Source organism: Myotis davidii, unplaced genomic scaffold (genome assembly GCF_000327345.1).
Source record: "Myotis davidii unplaced genomic scaffold, ASM32734v1 scaffold30, whole genome shotgun sequence".
Classification (NCBI taxonomy): Eukaryota; Metazoa; Chordata; class Mammalia; order Chiroptera; family Vespertilionidae; genus Myotis; species Myotis davidii.
This window is the reverse complement of record NW_006282874.1, coordinates 2,501,156-2,516,051: the sequence shown is the minus strand read 5'-3', so window position 1 is coordinate 2,516,051 and position 14,896 is coordinate 2,501,156. Positions and strand designations below refer to the sequence as shown.

General features: G+C 47.4%; 1 protein-coding gene across 1 annotated transcript in view; it reads right to left on the bottom strand.

The window, feature by feature from the left end:
* The window catches only part of LRRC6 (leucine rich repeat containing 6), a 39,369-nt gene that overhangs the window by 20,085 nt on the left and 4,388 nt on the right, over positions 1–14,896 (bottom strand). The window contains exons 3-9 of the mRNA XM_015561580.1: positions 12,965–13,042; positions 9,378–9,550; positions 7,928–8,151; positions 7,042–7,233; positions 4,346–4,423; positions 2,087–2,152; positions 77–202 (exon numbers count right to left, since the gene is read on the bottom strand). Coding sequence (XP_015417066.1) covers positions 77–202; positions 2,087–2,152; positions 4,346–4,423; positions 7,042–7,233; positions 7,928–8,151; positions 9,378–9,550; positions 12,965–13,042 — 937 coding nt within the window. The remainder of the gene's footprint in view (positions 1–76; positions 203–2,086; positions 2,153–4,345; positions 4,424–7,041; positions 7,234–7,927; positions 8,152–9,377; positions 9,551–12,964; positions 13,043–14,896) is intronic.

Below are 14,896 nucleotides of genomic sequence, written 5' to 3'. Positions count from 1 at the left end.
CTTGCCTAAGAAACAGCTCTCTGATTGGCTTTCTCCTTTTCCATTTTAATATTACTTTAAAAAAACGTTCAGGCAACTAGCATAGTCCAAGGGTTGGCTTTGGAGACGGAGCCAGCCCACGGGCATCCTCACCTTTCCCTTGACCGTTACTCGCACGTAAGTTGGCTGCACGTCAACACTGATCAGAGAGGTATCCATGTACCTTGAAAATTCAACACATGAAACACACTCAGTCTTGTGAGTTTCCAAGAACATTAAGTTTGCAAACAAATTTACAAATACAAACCCTCACTTAGGGGACCCCTTTAAATGGAGAGAGTTTAAAGTGTCCATGCTAAACAGGCCTTAAAAAATTAGCTTTGAGTTAATCCTCAGACCAAAGGAAATGCAACGTATCAGCAATTCGTTTTTAGGCCCATGTGTACACTTGGCATTGACTGCCCCTAACCCAAAAGTATCAGAGGTCTGAAACGTCAGAGGCCTGCAAAAACCAGCCTGCCATGGTCTTTCGTGAATATTTTATTTTAAGCCCCTAAGACTGACATGAATAGCGAGGGATGCTGACTGCACTCTGCTAGGGGCCTGCAACCCCGGCCCCACTTCCTTAGCTGCTCTGCATCCCTGGCATTGCCCTGCAGCTGTCCCCATAGCATCTCCCCCATGGGCTTTGCTTCCCTGGAAGGCACAGCCTGCTGAGTGAGCAGAGTCTATGGCAGAGATCCCGGGATCGGCTGGCAATTATTCTCCTTGACTTTCTGGGCAAATGGAAGATGTAGATTTCACCTCTCCTTTAGCCAAACACTATAGTTATACATTGTTTTTTAAAAAAAAAATTTCAGAGAAGAAGGGAGAGAAACATCAATGATGAGAGAGAATCATTGCTCTGCTGCCTCCTGCACGTCCCCTACTGGGGATCAAGCCCGCAACCCAGGCATGTGTCCTGACTGGGAATCGAACCGTGACCTTCTGGTTCATATCATAGGTTAACACTCAACCACTGAGCCACACCGGCCGGGCTACTTATATATTTTAAAATACTGATTGTGAGTAGTAGAAAATCCAGTGATGATTCAAAAATAAGACACATTCAGGCAGGTGGGGAACCCCGGGGTTACAGGCACAGGCTTCAGTCACACACACCTGTGAGGGAGGGCTCCCCGCCTTCCTGTGTTAGTACCTGGGACCATGTTCCTTCACCTCTCTAATCCTCAGCCTCCTCATCTGTAAAAATCAAGATAAAAATAGTGCCTATTCCCTAAGAAAGCTATGAAGATACATGCGTGTTGCCTAGTACACAGTTAGTGTTTATAAAACGTCATTTTATTTTTACAAAATCCTGGTACTAAAAGGTAGAGTCAAGGTCTCCTAAAACTTCGGGTTCAATACCTGCCACATGAGCGGATGGCATATTCTTTCTCATGCTTAGGGCCTCGGAAGGTGTGTCCACCTGGCCCGACCGGCAAGGTCTTTGCATATGCTGCTTTTCTCTGCCTCAAGCACCTGTTTTTCCTGCCTGTTCTATGCCGACCTCACTGCTTCCCATCCCTGGATTTTCAGTGCTCAGATCGCTGGCTTTCCCTCACTCTCTGAAAATGTACCCCCTCCTGGGTAACTCCAGGGTAATAAGCCCTCCTGGTTCACCGGGATGAGAGACCGAATAAAAGAGAGCAAATAAAAAAGTCCTTAAAAAGAGGAAGACCTGTATTATAATTCATGTGTACAAATGTTGGCTCCCATCACCAGCATCCATTCATTCATTCATTCATTCATTCCTGTACTTATTGAATTCCCACCAGGCACCAGGCACTGTTTTAGGTGCTGGAGACATAAGAAGGGGGAAGCAAGCAAACAAAACAAAGGTCTTGCCTTGACCATAGATTTTTAAAAACACAAGTAAATTTATAGTTTGTCAGGTAGCAATCAAAGTGTGGGGGGGAGGGGTAGAGAGAAGTGCTGGGAGAGGAGTGGGTACTGTTTTATATCAAACCAAGTTTCATTTCAAAATGTGTCACAACTCAAGAGATCGCAACTGAGAATGAAACAGGTGGAAGTGATGTTAAATAAACACACAATAAAATGTCTTTACCTGTACACAGCCAGGTCCAGGATGATCTGGTTGCGTTTCTCATCATCTTTCAAAGAGAAGTCAAGTCTAAGGAATAACCCATTTTGGGAAGAAGGAGGAGGAAAAAAAGATAATGTCTTTAGCAATACTTTATAGGTAGCTTCGTCCCATTACCAAAAGCAAATTTCATAATTATTATAATTTCCCATGACACACTTATTTTGGTAGCTGAACAATGAAATGTCGACGTTGATTTAAAAATGTCAACAGGCACCTATAATGTGCTCATAATTTGTTTACATTGCTTAAAGGTGCGGATCTTAAGGTAAATTACATACACAGAATGAGCATTGGTGCGGAGACAGAGACATCTGGTGGTTAAAGTTTTCCTTTCCATTTTATTGGAAATATTGAGAACTAAATGCTGTATTTGTCTCCTCTTATCCAACATGCATGCTAGTCCTTCAGTTTTAAACGGTCTTGTCTCCTATTCCCCAGCCATCTTTTTTCTTCTCCCTCCACCTTTCCATCGCCTTGGGAAATGCTGAGACACTGCCCATTATTTTATTTTATTTTTCTAAAAATATTTTTAAATTGATTTTAGAAAGAGAGGAAGGGAGAGAGAGGGAGAAAGAAACATCAATGATAAGAGAGAATCATTGATCAGCTGCCTCCTGCACCCCCACTCCTGGGGATCGAGCCCGCAATCTGGGCATGTGCCCTGACCGGGAATGGAACCGTGACCTCCTGGTCCATAGGTTGACCCTCAACCACGGAGCCACACCAGCTGGGCCTGCCCATTATCTATCCCCTCCATTTCACAGATGAGGAAACAGAGGCTCAGAGAGCTGCCGCCGCTGGGAAAGAGGCCACGGGCTGGAGGGGCAGGACTGTAAAGCCCTAGGCCTCTCAGCTACACCCTGAGGCCACGTCCTTGGTGTGACTCCCAAGCTGTGCAGAATCACTGTGTAGAGTTACCTTGTCCCTTTTATTTCCAGCACTCACTTAGCACGTTATTCTGTGGAACACATAACCCAGCAGTGGTAAAGAATATAAGCTCAATTGTCCGGAAAATGTAACATTAGCCACAGGTCTGGCTGTCAGCAGTTAGTCTGCTGGTAGCAGCCACTCTCCTTGGTTCCAACAGTCCAGCTGTACGGGACTCTTACTCAAATGGCCTGTGCCTTTGTTAAAGCTCATCTTGGGAGCTTCGTTAATGTGCTGACCCCTCTGCCCTGGTTGCTACTCCCCGACGTTCCGGCCAGCCAATCCAACCTCCCCCTTCATACATCACTTGAAAGGTAATTTCAGAGGTTTCCTATGGCAGAGATTGCATTCATTCCCCACGATCTGCTTTCCCTTTCTCACCACGAATAGCACCCCTGATTTTAACTAGGAACAGGGCTCTGCAGAATAAAGACTACATTTTCCAGCCTCCCTTGCAGCTAGATGAGGTCATGTGACTTAGTTCTGGGAAGGAAAGTGTTGTGTGGCTCTTCCTGGGAATTTTCCTAAAGAGAGGCAGTGTGTATCCTTCCTTTCCTTCCCCCTTCTTTGTTCAGCTGAGTAGAAGAGATTACAGGAGGCCGAGAGAGGAACCACGGAGTGTACTTAAGAAGCTATTGGAATTGTCTAGGTTTTGTTGACAGAATAAGCTCCAGAGGGCACAGTTGGTTGTGTGTGTGTGTGTGTGTGTGTGTGTGTGTGGTGGGAGTGGGGAGGGGGGGTCCAGGAACAGGGAAGAGAATGAATTGGATTAGAGAGGGTAGATCAGATATTATTACACTTAAGGATTTCCAGTGTGAATGTTTTTCCTCTCTCATTAACTTCACAGAGATATTTATATCAATTTCCCCTAGCTCCCGAATGCTTTGAGAATGTGTTCCAGGGTATAAAGTAGACGGGTTGGAGACATATCAATATTCTCAGCCAGCGTGTTCATGGCAGAACTTAAAAAATTAATACACACAAGAATGATGCCCTGGCAATTTTCAGACATAAAGCTGTAGATGGCCCAAAGCTTCGAGAGAGACATAAACACCCAGGATTTCCGTATGTCAAGATCATTTTCTGGATGTCAAGGCAGTAACGTAACATTGTGCACCCGAGAACATAATGGATGCTCTGCTCTCGAATGTGCACACGTGTGGTTCTTGTTAGAGTCATCGAGCTGGCGGGGAGAGGTCAGGGGGTCAGGTGTGTTCCCTGCAGAGCAAACCTGTCACGGGAATGACCGACACCACCCACTGGGCTGCTTCGTCTCCACGTGGGCTCACGTACTTGGGCTCGTTCACGTTCAGGGCCCTCCCATCTGCAGTGATCAACATCCTGGGTGGTTTCACTTTCTTCTTCTTTTCGCTTAAGGTTGGGGGTGGGTGGGAACGAGGGGCAGAGGGAAGAGGGAAAAATAAACAGGAGGAATATACGTTACTGATCTGAGTAAGAGCTTAAGAAAAAGTAATCAGGTATGTGTGACAACATCCACACTTGGCTGCTAGGAAGTCCATTCTGTGCTGGAAATAGACCGCGGAGCCAGGCTTCCGTACGGTTGTATCTATGTCTGCAAAGCGAAAATGTGAGCAAGACGATTTGCCAGATAATTTAATGGGGGGAGGAATCCTTTTCATGCCATACCCATTAATATTCAAATAAGTCAATTTTATGCATGATTTACCCAGATCACTGTCAGTTCTCCATTTGTGTGTGCAGCTTCTGCTTTCGTTAAAATGACAATTTTTATAATGCCACATGGAATCCATTTTATAGAAAGAAAAATACCAGCACATAAGGACCCATGTAAAAGGTCTAATCATAGCACTGTCCGGAACTGCCCCAGCGCCCGCATGGAGGAGGGACGGGGCATCATGGTATAGTCATAGATATTCTGTAGCTGAGAAAACATGTGCTTGCTCTTCACCTACTGATGTAAAAAGTGACAGAAAGTATTGATGATGGCCCCAGGTGGTGTGGCTCAGTGGATAGAGTGTTGGCCTGCAGACTGAAGGGTTCCAGTCAAGGGCACATGCCCAGGTTGCGGGCTTGATCCCCAGTAGGGGGTGTGCAGGGGGCAGCCAATCAATGATCAAATGGACAAATTTGTTTAGATGACAAAATTGGAGGTAATTCCTTGCCTCGGTTTGTATTGTTCTTTTTTTTAAATTTTATTTTTCAATTCCTGTTTATATTCAATATTATTTTGTTAGATTCAGGCGTTCAGCATAGTGGTCAGACAATCATATATTTTACAGAGTGATCCCCCTGGTATTTCCAGCACCCACCTGGCACTGAACATAGTTCTTACAATATTATTGACTAGATTCCCTATTGTTCTTTTGATATTTATGTCAGTTAACTTTATTTTAAAATATAAATGTATTTACACTTTCCTGCCTCTTAAACTGGGCCCCCAGGTCCAATAAATTAATGTTCCTTCGAACATTATTTTTCATGAGCAGGACGATGAAGGGGCATCCAGAACATCTGTTCAGGTAGAATGCAGAGCACTGAGCAGCGGCCGCGTCTTCACCCAAGTCAGCCATGCTCTCTGAGGCTGTCAGGGAAGGAAAAATGCATCCTGCTTTCAGGCCCAATGAAATGTAATGTCTATATACAGGTTATTCCCCCCAAAATATATATACACTTTCATAGCTGATAGCTGTAGATTCTATGACATTTGGAAAATGAAATGTATTCTACCTTTATAATTATTCAAAGTGGACACATATTTGGGGGGACACCCTGTATATATATACATTTATATACATATATAAACGTATACAAGTATATTGTGTGTGTGTGTATATATGTGTGTGTGTGTGTGTGTGTGTGTGTGTATACACACACACACACACACACACACATATAGTTGGGTGCATATACATCAGAAATAGTACTTGTTATGTGTGTGTGTGTGTGTGTGTGTGTGTATACACACACACACACACACACACACATATAGTTGGGTGCATATACATCAGAAATACTGTACTTGTTAAGTAAACATAGAATTTCCATTTTGAAGAGTTCATGAGCCTGCAAAGCACTTTTACATTTATTGGCCCATTTGATTCTCTTAACAATACAGTGGGGCAGGGAAGGTGGGTGTGTGGTCCGTTTAACTGAGGAGGAAACCGAGGAGGAGAAGCTACCCAGCATGAGTGGCAGAGCTGCAATAGGAATCCACACTTTCTGATGTCATCCAATGCTCTTCCCAAATCACCAAGTTGTACAGACAAGTATTTTAACGAAATTTCTCATGTTTGTACCCGGCTATCTACCTAATTCATGAGGAAAATGTGATGAAAGCAGCACTTGCTTTGCTCCTCTTTGGCTTCTCACTGCATTTCAGAGCTGACTGACTGCATCCCCAGCTCCCGAATCAGAAGCGTTCCCACGGGTGACACAGTTTGCACGCTGGACTTAAGCAGGGCATGAACTGGAAAAGCACGGAGCCTGTCTTTCAAAAAATCCTACTCTGGAAATAACAGCTTGTGTGTTCTAGCTTTTGACAATTACACATAAATAACGTGAAAGTGAAAGCATACCGTTAAATGTCCAAGAGAGCTGCAGTAGGATACTACAGCACCTAATGAAATTAATTTCTAATTATTGATTTTGCAAATGCAAATACACAAAGGAACTCATTCATCTGACAAAGTGGTCTTTCTCTCGGTGTTCATGATGACTATTACTACTAACCCAGGCCCTACTAATACTCGACATGTTTGAAGAACTAAAGACATCCAAACGAAACTCTACCGAAAATGCCATAACTCATGACCTTTTAAAGGTCATTTGATATTAATAAATATTAGAGAATACAATTCAACAAAACACTGAACTTAAAAAAAGCACAGTTTATGTGTGATGGCTAAGGAAGGTTGACCACAGATAATGAGTGAAAGAAAGAGCAACCATGAAAACAGAGTCCGTGTGAGAGTGTAACCTTCCTCTCAATGATGAAAGAAACGAAATACCTTGATTTTTCTTTGTCTTTTCGTTGCTTTTCCATATGTCTAAGAGTTTCCAATCTAGACTCAGGAGTAAACGAACAGGGCTTATTCCAGAACTCCAGGTCATCTTCCACGCCGTCTACTTTCTTCTTGCTGGGTTCCCCTTCCTGTACTTCCAGTGCTGGGGGGTGGTCTCTGCTCCCCACAGAAGGTGGGCTAGGAGGGAACAGAAAGACACAGAGCACGTGAGAGCACAGGTGGACATGCGGGCTTCATCCTTAACGCTGCTCCTTACGTATCTTATTCATTTTTCTCGTGTTACCTTCTCGACAGAACGTGTCTGAATGAGAGCTTATCCCAGCCACATTGGAGGGAACACCGGCCCAGCGCGGGCGGGCCCTCTCGGCTGGCGGCTGTCACCAGGAGGAATATGGCAGGAATCAGACTGGAGGGATCACACACCCGCTGAGGGGAGTGACCTGGGAGCCTTATAAACGGTACCGATTCCTGGGCTCTCGCAAGAGAGTCTGACTCAGCAGCTTTGGGTGAGGCCCAGGAATCTGTCTTTTATAATATTTGGCAGGAGGTTCTGATCATCGGGCGACCTCAGGGCTACTGAGCCTTAGCCCTGGAGGAGGGACAGGGAGAAGAGGGCAGGCGCTTCCTGTGAAAACGATGCTGTTACTCCCAGTCACGGGCTTTCTATTTGCGAGCCCATTGGTTGGCTCTCGGAGACAGTACCAGAGCCTCCAGGTACTGCGGTGGCTGCCAGAGCCACCAGTGTAACAACAAACTCTTCAAATGAATCGTCTGGGATGCAGGTGACACGCGTGGACCCCTTGGGAAGAGAACACGGTTGGCGGCTTTTAACAGGAGTCAAGGGGAAGATGAACTCTCGTGATTTACATACGGATCCGCAGCGAAGTCTGCGTCCCAGCGTCCGTCCGAGCCCGGGCGGCCTTCCTTCTCTCCGCGCTCCTGCTCTTCTCGAAGTTTCCTCTGGGCCTCGCTCTTGTCTCGGGCTCGTCTGAGGCAGTAGGCTTTCTCCTGCTCTCTGACTTGTCGCTCAACTTCAGGGAAGTCCTGCAGTGCCTGGATCCTTTCGGAACGTTCTATTTCTTTCCCGTCCAGCCACTGGAATAAAGAACAGCCGACACGGAGCATTATCCCAGAGCCGCCATCTGAATCAGCCCCAGCCGGCTCTGACGGGGAGATTTTAAACTTAGAGACAATGAACTGCACCCGGGTGAGGGGGAAACATCAGAAACTCTGATCTCCGTCCATGTTGGTTTCATATGATCAACACTATCCCTTTCAAGTCGATCGCAGCTTTCAGCGAAATAAATGGTGATTAAGATCCTCAAGTGGCCGGCCAGTGTGGCTCAGTGGTTGAGCATCGACTTAGGAACCAGGAGGTCGTGGTTCTATTCCTGGTCAGGGCACATGCCCGGGTGTGGGCTCGATCCCCAATAGGGGGCGTGGAGGAGGCAACTGATCGATGTTTCTATCTCTCTCTCCATCTCCCTTCCTCTCTCTCTCAAATTAGTAAAAATGCATTTTTTTTTAAAAAAAGATCAAGTTAACCAGCCTATTTTTAAGTCCTAGGAAACCGTTATGAATGCTATTTTCAGAGAGAGGCTGTCGCCTGGTGTAACCGCCGCTCACAGCGGCCTTTCCGGGAGGAAGGACTTGCTCCGAAGCCCGCACATCAGCCGAGGGAGGCAGTGAGAGGGGCTGCAGTGTGAATGGTGGGCCGTCGGGTTCAAATCGCGCCCGAGCCCCGTGCCCGGAGCCCCGTGTGTGGCTTCCACAGGAGCACCAGCCGTCCGAGGCCCGACTTCCTACCCCGCGTGCACTCACCATCTCCTTGCTGGGGTCCAGGGGGATCTGAGAAGCGGAGCCTAAAGCACCTGGAGCAGCCGGGGCCTAGGTCTGGGGCACCCACCTGATGGCGCTCACCCTTCCAGCGGGTCCCTGGCCGCACAGAGCAGGCTCAGCTGGGATGCCCGCACCTTCCCGGGGACGTGGCTCCCAGGTGATGCCACAGGACCCATCCCTTGATCACGCTGCTCCCAAGGGTGTGTTCTCTCAGAGTCTCTGGACAATGACCATCAGCCAATGTCTCATTTATTCTAAACATTCCAGATTCAATGACTCAAGTCACTCGTTCTTGTCCTCAAGGAAATTCTCCATGAGACATGTGTCCTGTTAACCCAGAATTCTCAGCCCAACGCCTTTACCGGCTCGGTAAGTCAGGAACTGGTTTTGGTTTTCTGGGATGTGTCTTTCTCTGAGGCGGGAGAACTGTAGAGGCTCGTTTGCATGTTCTCTGCGATGTCTGCATCCCGGCGCCAGCGTACCTTTAACTGCCGGAGCGTCGCCACCACGAACTGCCGGTAGCCGTTGAAGTCGGCGCACGGGTTCCCCACGAGAAAGAGCTCCCGCAGGTGGATGTTGCCCCGGAGGGTCTCCACGCTGCTCAGCTCCCCGATGAAATTTACTGTCAGGTCAAGTTTCGTCAGCCCCTCACATCCTGGTGAGAGAAATGAAAGCAAAGAGGTACATCGCATCGGTGATAAAATGTGAGGGCCATCACCGTGAGCTGCCGGTGACAGTTCGCACAAGTAGCAGCAGCCACAGTGGAGGAGGTCTGCTGGTGAATCGCACTGTTGCCCAGATCCCACCCCGTCACAGCCTCGCACTGAGACCTTGGGAAGTTACCAGCCTCGGCTTTCTCATGTGTAGAATGGCGTTGGTACCCAGGGCAGAGGTTGTTGGGAAGACAGTATGAAATGATTCATGTGTATTCAAAACCCCAGGTACCATAGCTCAGGTCTCATTGCGATATCCCACATGTGAGAGAAAATAGAAGCAGGGTGGGGAGAAGGGACGGAGAACCCTGGGGGTGGGGTGAGAGCGAAGCCTGCGTCTTCCTCAACAGGACGCCAAAGGATGAGGCCCCCAATGAGAACAGCGAGGGCTGCAGATACCGCACAGTCCGAGCACACTGTCTGCAACCGTGCCAGAGCAGAGGGGAGCTGAGGCTAGTCACCCCCAGGAGCAGGGCTCAGGGGTCTGAGGGCAAAATAAAGACCCACCTTTTCCAACAAAAATATAGAGAGCGCTTCGCTTTGACTTTTTATTCTGTGAATTTATTGCTACAGTAAACACATTAATCAGTAAAAAGATGACTCTACAAAATGCACAAAAACAGCCCTAACCGGTTTGGCTCAGTGGATAGAGTGTCGGCCTGCAGACCAAAGGGTCCCGGGTTCGATTCTGGTCGGGCACGTACTGGGCCCCGGTCGGGCAGGGCATGTGCAGGAGGCAACCAATCGATGTGATTCTCTCACATCGCTGTTTCTCTCTGTCTTTCCCTCTCTCTTCCACTCTCTCTAGAATATATCCTCGGTGAGGATTAAAAACAAAAACAAAATGTACAAGAACAAATAAACACTGTTATATAGTCTAGATTCTGCTACACAATTCATGACGTCACATCTTCAAAAGCAATCATATATATGAAAAAGGACAACAAAGCCATCATTTCTATTAAACTAGCAACAATAGAGACAAAATTTTAAATACGATTGTGAAGCTTATAAGACTATAATGATACTTTCCAGCTTTCAATCTGAGAATATATAATAGAGGCTTCTAAATGTTTTCCCGTGGGTCCAGAATTTCACTTGGATACATCAACTGAGAACAGGTGATTGTACAAAGCTGATCAGAACAGCCCTGTTCACCATGGCAAACATAATTAAAAACACCTCAGGCACCACACAGTAAGGAGTATTTGAAACACGTCAATATGCTTGGTAATTCAGTCATTAAATTATAAAACTGTGGGCTCGGCCACTTAGATGAAGAGTGAACACAAAACTGCACGTGTCTATACATACAATTAAGGTTGCGTCTCCACGCCTGCATGTTTGTTCTGCGTTGGGAAGAAATGTCAGATGGCGTTTATGAAACGTGGGAGACACATTTGGGGCAATCTAACTTCAGACCCAGGTTCCCGGTATTTCCCAGTTACTCTGACAGATTCTGGGAGCCATTTCCATGCTGTGTCTCTCTCATGTAAGAGCAGCCTGACGGTTGAAAGACTCCAACGGGTTTAAGAATTCATATGTTGTTGGGTTTCGCTGTAGAGTTGCAGATGAAGGACCCTCCACATGGCCATCATATTGTTCAGAGTGGTGGAGTCTTCATTTTCCTTCTGCTCAGCCCACACATTGGAAATCCAGCCACATTTGCCATCTTACAGAATGAGTCCTGCTGTACGAGCCAGGCTTGAGAATGCCTCCTCATTGGAGTTAGCGCTCCTTTCCTTCGCCGAGTCCCACCCTGCTCTCCGGCTCTGCAATGACCCACAGGGGTCTGAAGGTCACTGAAATCAACCACGCTGACTCCCCAAGGGCAAAAGCTTGGACTGTTAGGAACCCCCCCTCCAGGTCAGGGTGGGTGAGGAGGAGGGATGGAAAAAGAAGGTACTTTATTCTATCCCAGGGATTCCACAACAGGGAAAAAGGAAAAAAGGATGCTAGCTATTTTTTCCCAGTCCAGCAAAACAAATAGAAATGCAACTTGTGTTTAAAATTATATTCAGATTTACTCAAGTGGGTGGGCTGAGTGCGTATATGCATCTTCCTCCTCTCTCACCTTTAAAATGAAATTAAAAGTGCATACTTGCCAGCAGACAAGCCGCCCATCCCTCCATACATATCCTCAAACCACCCTGGCCCAGTGCATCCTATCAGAGCGGGGAGGGGGGCCCCACAGGAAGAGGCATCCAGGTAACAGGCCCCAGGTGGACCCTGGTTCCCAAAGCCCCAAATGACAACAGTGACGACGCTGCCCTCCAGTGGTGGATGACCAGCCATGCAGCAAAAATGGAATTGTCCATGTCCTTTCAGATCCTTTCCTAAAAATAAGGAGCCGTGGCCACGCCCACTGAGAGTGAGCGTTTTAATGAGTCCTCTGAAAGCTTAGATGGATTTTTACAAAACATGGACCCTGATGATGTGTCATGCCTTTGGCTCACAGGGGACACGGTCACAGGGCCGCAGAGTGGTACCTGGGAGAGCAATGACTCCGTTTCTGCTGCAGAAAAACGCCGGACACAGGAAGGACCATGTCAAGGCCAGCACTGATCTGGCCTTGGGTCTTCGGTAGCGATGGCATTCTAGGCTTTGAGGATGAAATCTTAAATGCATGATGAATAAGTATGTCAACGTCCGCACCAGGAGGTGAAGAGGCTAAACACGACCATCACTTAAGTAATATCCCCCTAATGTTAGCTCCTGGCAGATGGGAGTGGGCGTGCCTGCCGCTGCACTTGCCCCTGCCCACTCCCACAGCCCGCAGCAGCCCCGCCAGCCAGACCAGAGGCTGGACCTGGGATCCCAACCTCACAAGGGCAGAGGGGCCCACGCCAGCCACCGAGTCAACCAAATCCTTTCAGATGATTAACAGACACTTAGGGGGAAAAAACCAAACAGTGCAAAACAGCAGCCTGCAGAGTAAAACAGGAAACCTTCCCTTGCAGCACAAGACAAGCAGGTTAAATAAGGACTGCAGTTAAAAGGCATGGAGGATCGAGCTAGTGCAACCAAAACATATTTAAAAGACGTTTGAGGGGAGAGCAGATAATACAGAGGTGATGGGTATGTCTATTACCTTTGATTGTGGTGATGGTCTCACATGTGTGTGCATATGTCCAAAGCCATCAAATTGCATGCCTTAAACATGTGCAGGTTTTTGCGGGTCAATTATTCCTCAATAAAGTTATAGGTCAAAAAGAGTAATTGTGCTCTAAAGGATGCCATCAAGAAAGCTGACAAGAAACCCCACAAAATGGGAGGATATAGTGTTTAAGCAATACTGTTTAAATCGAATCTTGAGTCTCCATTTTAATTCGCAAAAATAAGATGAAAAGTCTCACCTTCCAGATTTTCAATTTTTTCAATGTTGTTTAAAGCTAAATTCAAATATTCGAGTTTCTTGAGTTTGCTGACATTTTCTGAAATACACAAAGAATGTAATTAACCTTCAAGATCAAAGACATATTTGTATAATCTATTGTGAAGATGGTAAAGAGAATCGAAGAATTATTATAGCTATCAAAACCATGTCGGTCTTTCAGATCCACACCTGTACCCCACACACTGTGGGTTGGCAACGCAACATCCGTTTCTCCCTCCATCCTTTCTCATGGAAGCCAGCTCTGCTCACGTCTCTACCCAACTCCAGGGGTTAGGCTTAGCCTAACTGGGCCGGTGCATGGCAACCCCACGTCCCATGCTAGTGACGGCTCAGGGTCCCGGGTGTAAGTCAACCAGCCCATGGCAGCCTCCTGGCAACGGCGTGATGCGGGGAAGGGCACGCAGGCCAAGCGCTCCCGGCCAGATGAAGGGGAAGCTCTGTAATCCATGCTTGGGGAGTTCCTTTCCCTTTTTCTGCTGGATGTTTACAAAGGAGGAAGCGTGATCCTCTATTGACACTCAAGTCAGCTTGCAACCAGGAGGGTCCGAGGTCCAGGACGAAGCCCACTGTGGCTGCTGGAGCAGAGAGGAGTCAGCCAACCCCAAGGTGGAGCCTGCCTACCTCTAGACGCATCGCCTGGCCCGACACTAGGTCTCCTTACTGGAAAGCCAGACCGAGTTGGATCTTCCTTTACTTGGAGCCCAAGTAACCCTGACACAGGACCATCGCTTTTAATGAACATGAAAGCCTATGTAGCCCGGCCTGTGTGGACTCAGTGATTGAGAGACAACCTATGAACCAGGGGGTCACAGTTCAATTCCTGGTCAGGGCATGTGCCTGGGTTGCAGGGTTGGTCCCCAGGAGGGGGCGTGCAGGAGGTGGCTGATCCATGGTTCTCTCTCATCACTGATGTTTCTCTCTCTCTCTCCCTTTCCTCTCCTCTCTGAAATAAAAAAAAAAAAAAATATTTTAAAGAAAAGGAAAGAAAGAAAGCCTACGTGGGCAAAGCAACCACCATGAGTAAGTCAAGAAGTCAGTGGCCTTTGCAAGCAGCTAATACCACCAGGGCTAACATTGCTGAGTGCACCTACACGCCACGGATTTTCTCAGCATGCTGCATACCTGCCGCTAATCCTCAAAACGACCCTGCATGGTGAAAACCCTGGCATCCTCGCCCTTTCTCCAGGAGAATACCCAGGCGTGAAGCCTCAACCCACGGGTCCAGGGTCAAGCGGCAGAGCCAGGAAATCTGACTCCAGAGCGTGGGGGCGAGTCACTGCGCTCACTGCGCCTTGAAAGAACAGTCCTTCCTCAGACCCCACGGATGTGAAACCCATCCCCGCCCCCCCGGAGAAGGGTGTGGCTGGGCAGCCCCGCTGAGGGACTGCTTCCCCCGCCTGGGTTTCAGGGGCAGTAGGAGATCAAATGTGATGACTTACAACCATCACCCTTGTTGCCCCGTTTCATTTTAACATTTACGAAATATCATATATGTTATCACAGACCCAAGGATAGCAGTTTCCATCTCTAAGCCTCAGCTGACTCATTTTTCAAAATGAGAACTTCAAAAAAAATTACTCAAGTGCTCTCAGCAGTTCTGGTACCCTAAGCGGTACCAAGGCTTGGCAAAGGCACTCCAGGTGACGCCCGAGCATTTGAGACTCAAAGGACATGCGGAGCGCCATGTGACAAGGGTTCGACAGATAAGAGTGTCTGCTCTGCATCCCGAACAGAAACACCTGAAGTTAACACATAGCATCGCCAGCCGGCAATCAAATACCTCCTCCTCCCACACGTGTTATATGCATTACCTCTTCAATACTAAAAGAGTCATCGGGCAGAGAAAACATAGGTCAGATGTTGTGGGGAAAGATGTGCTGAATGAACTCAG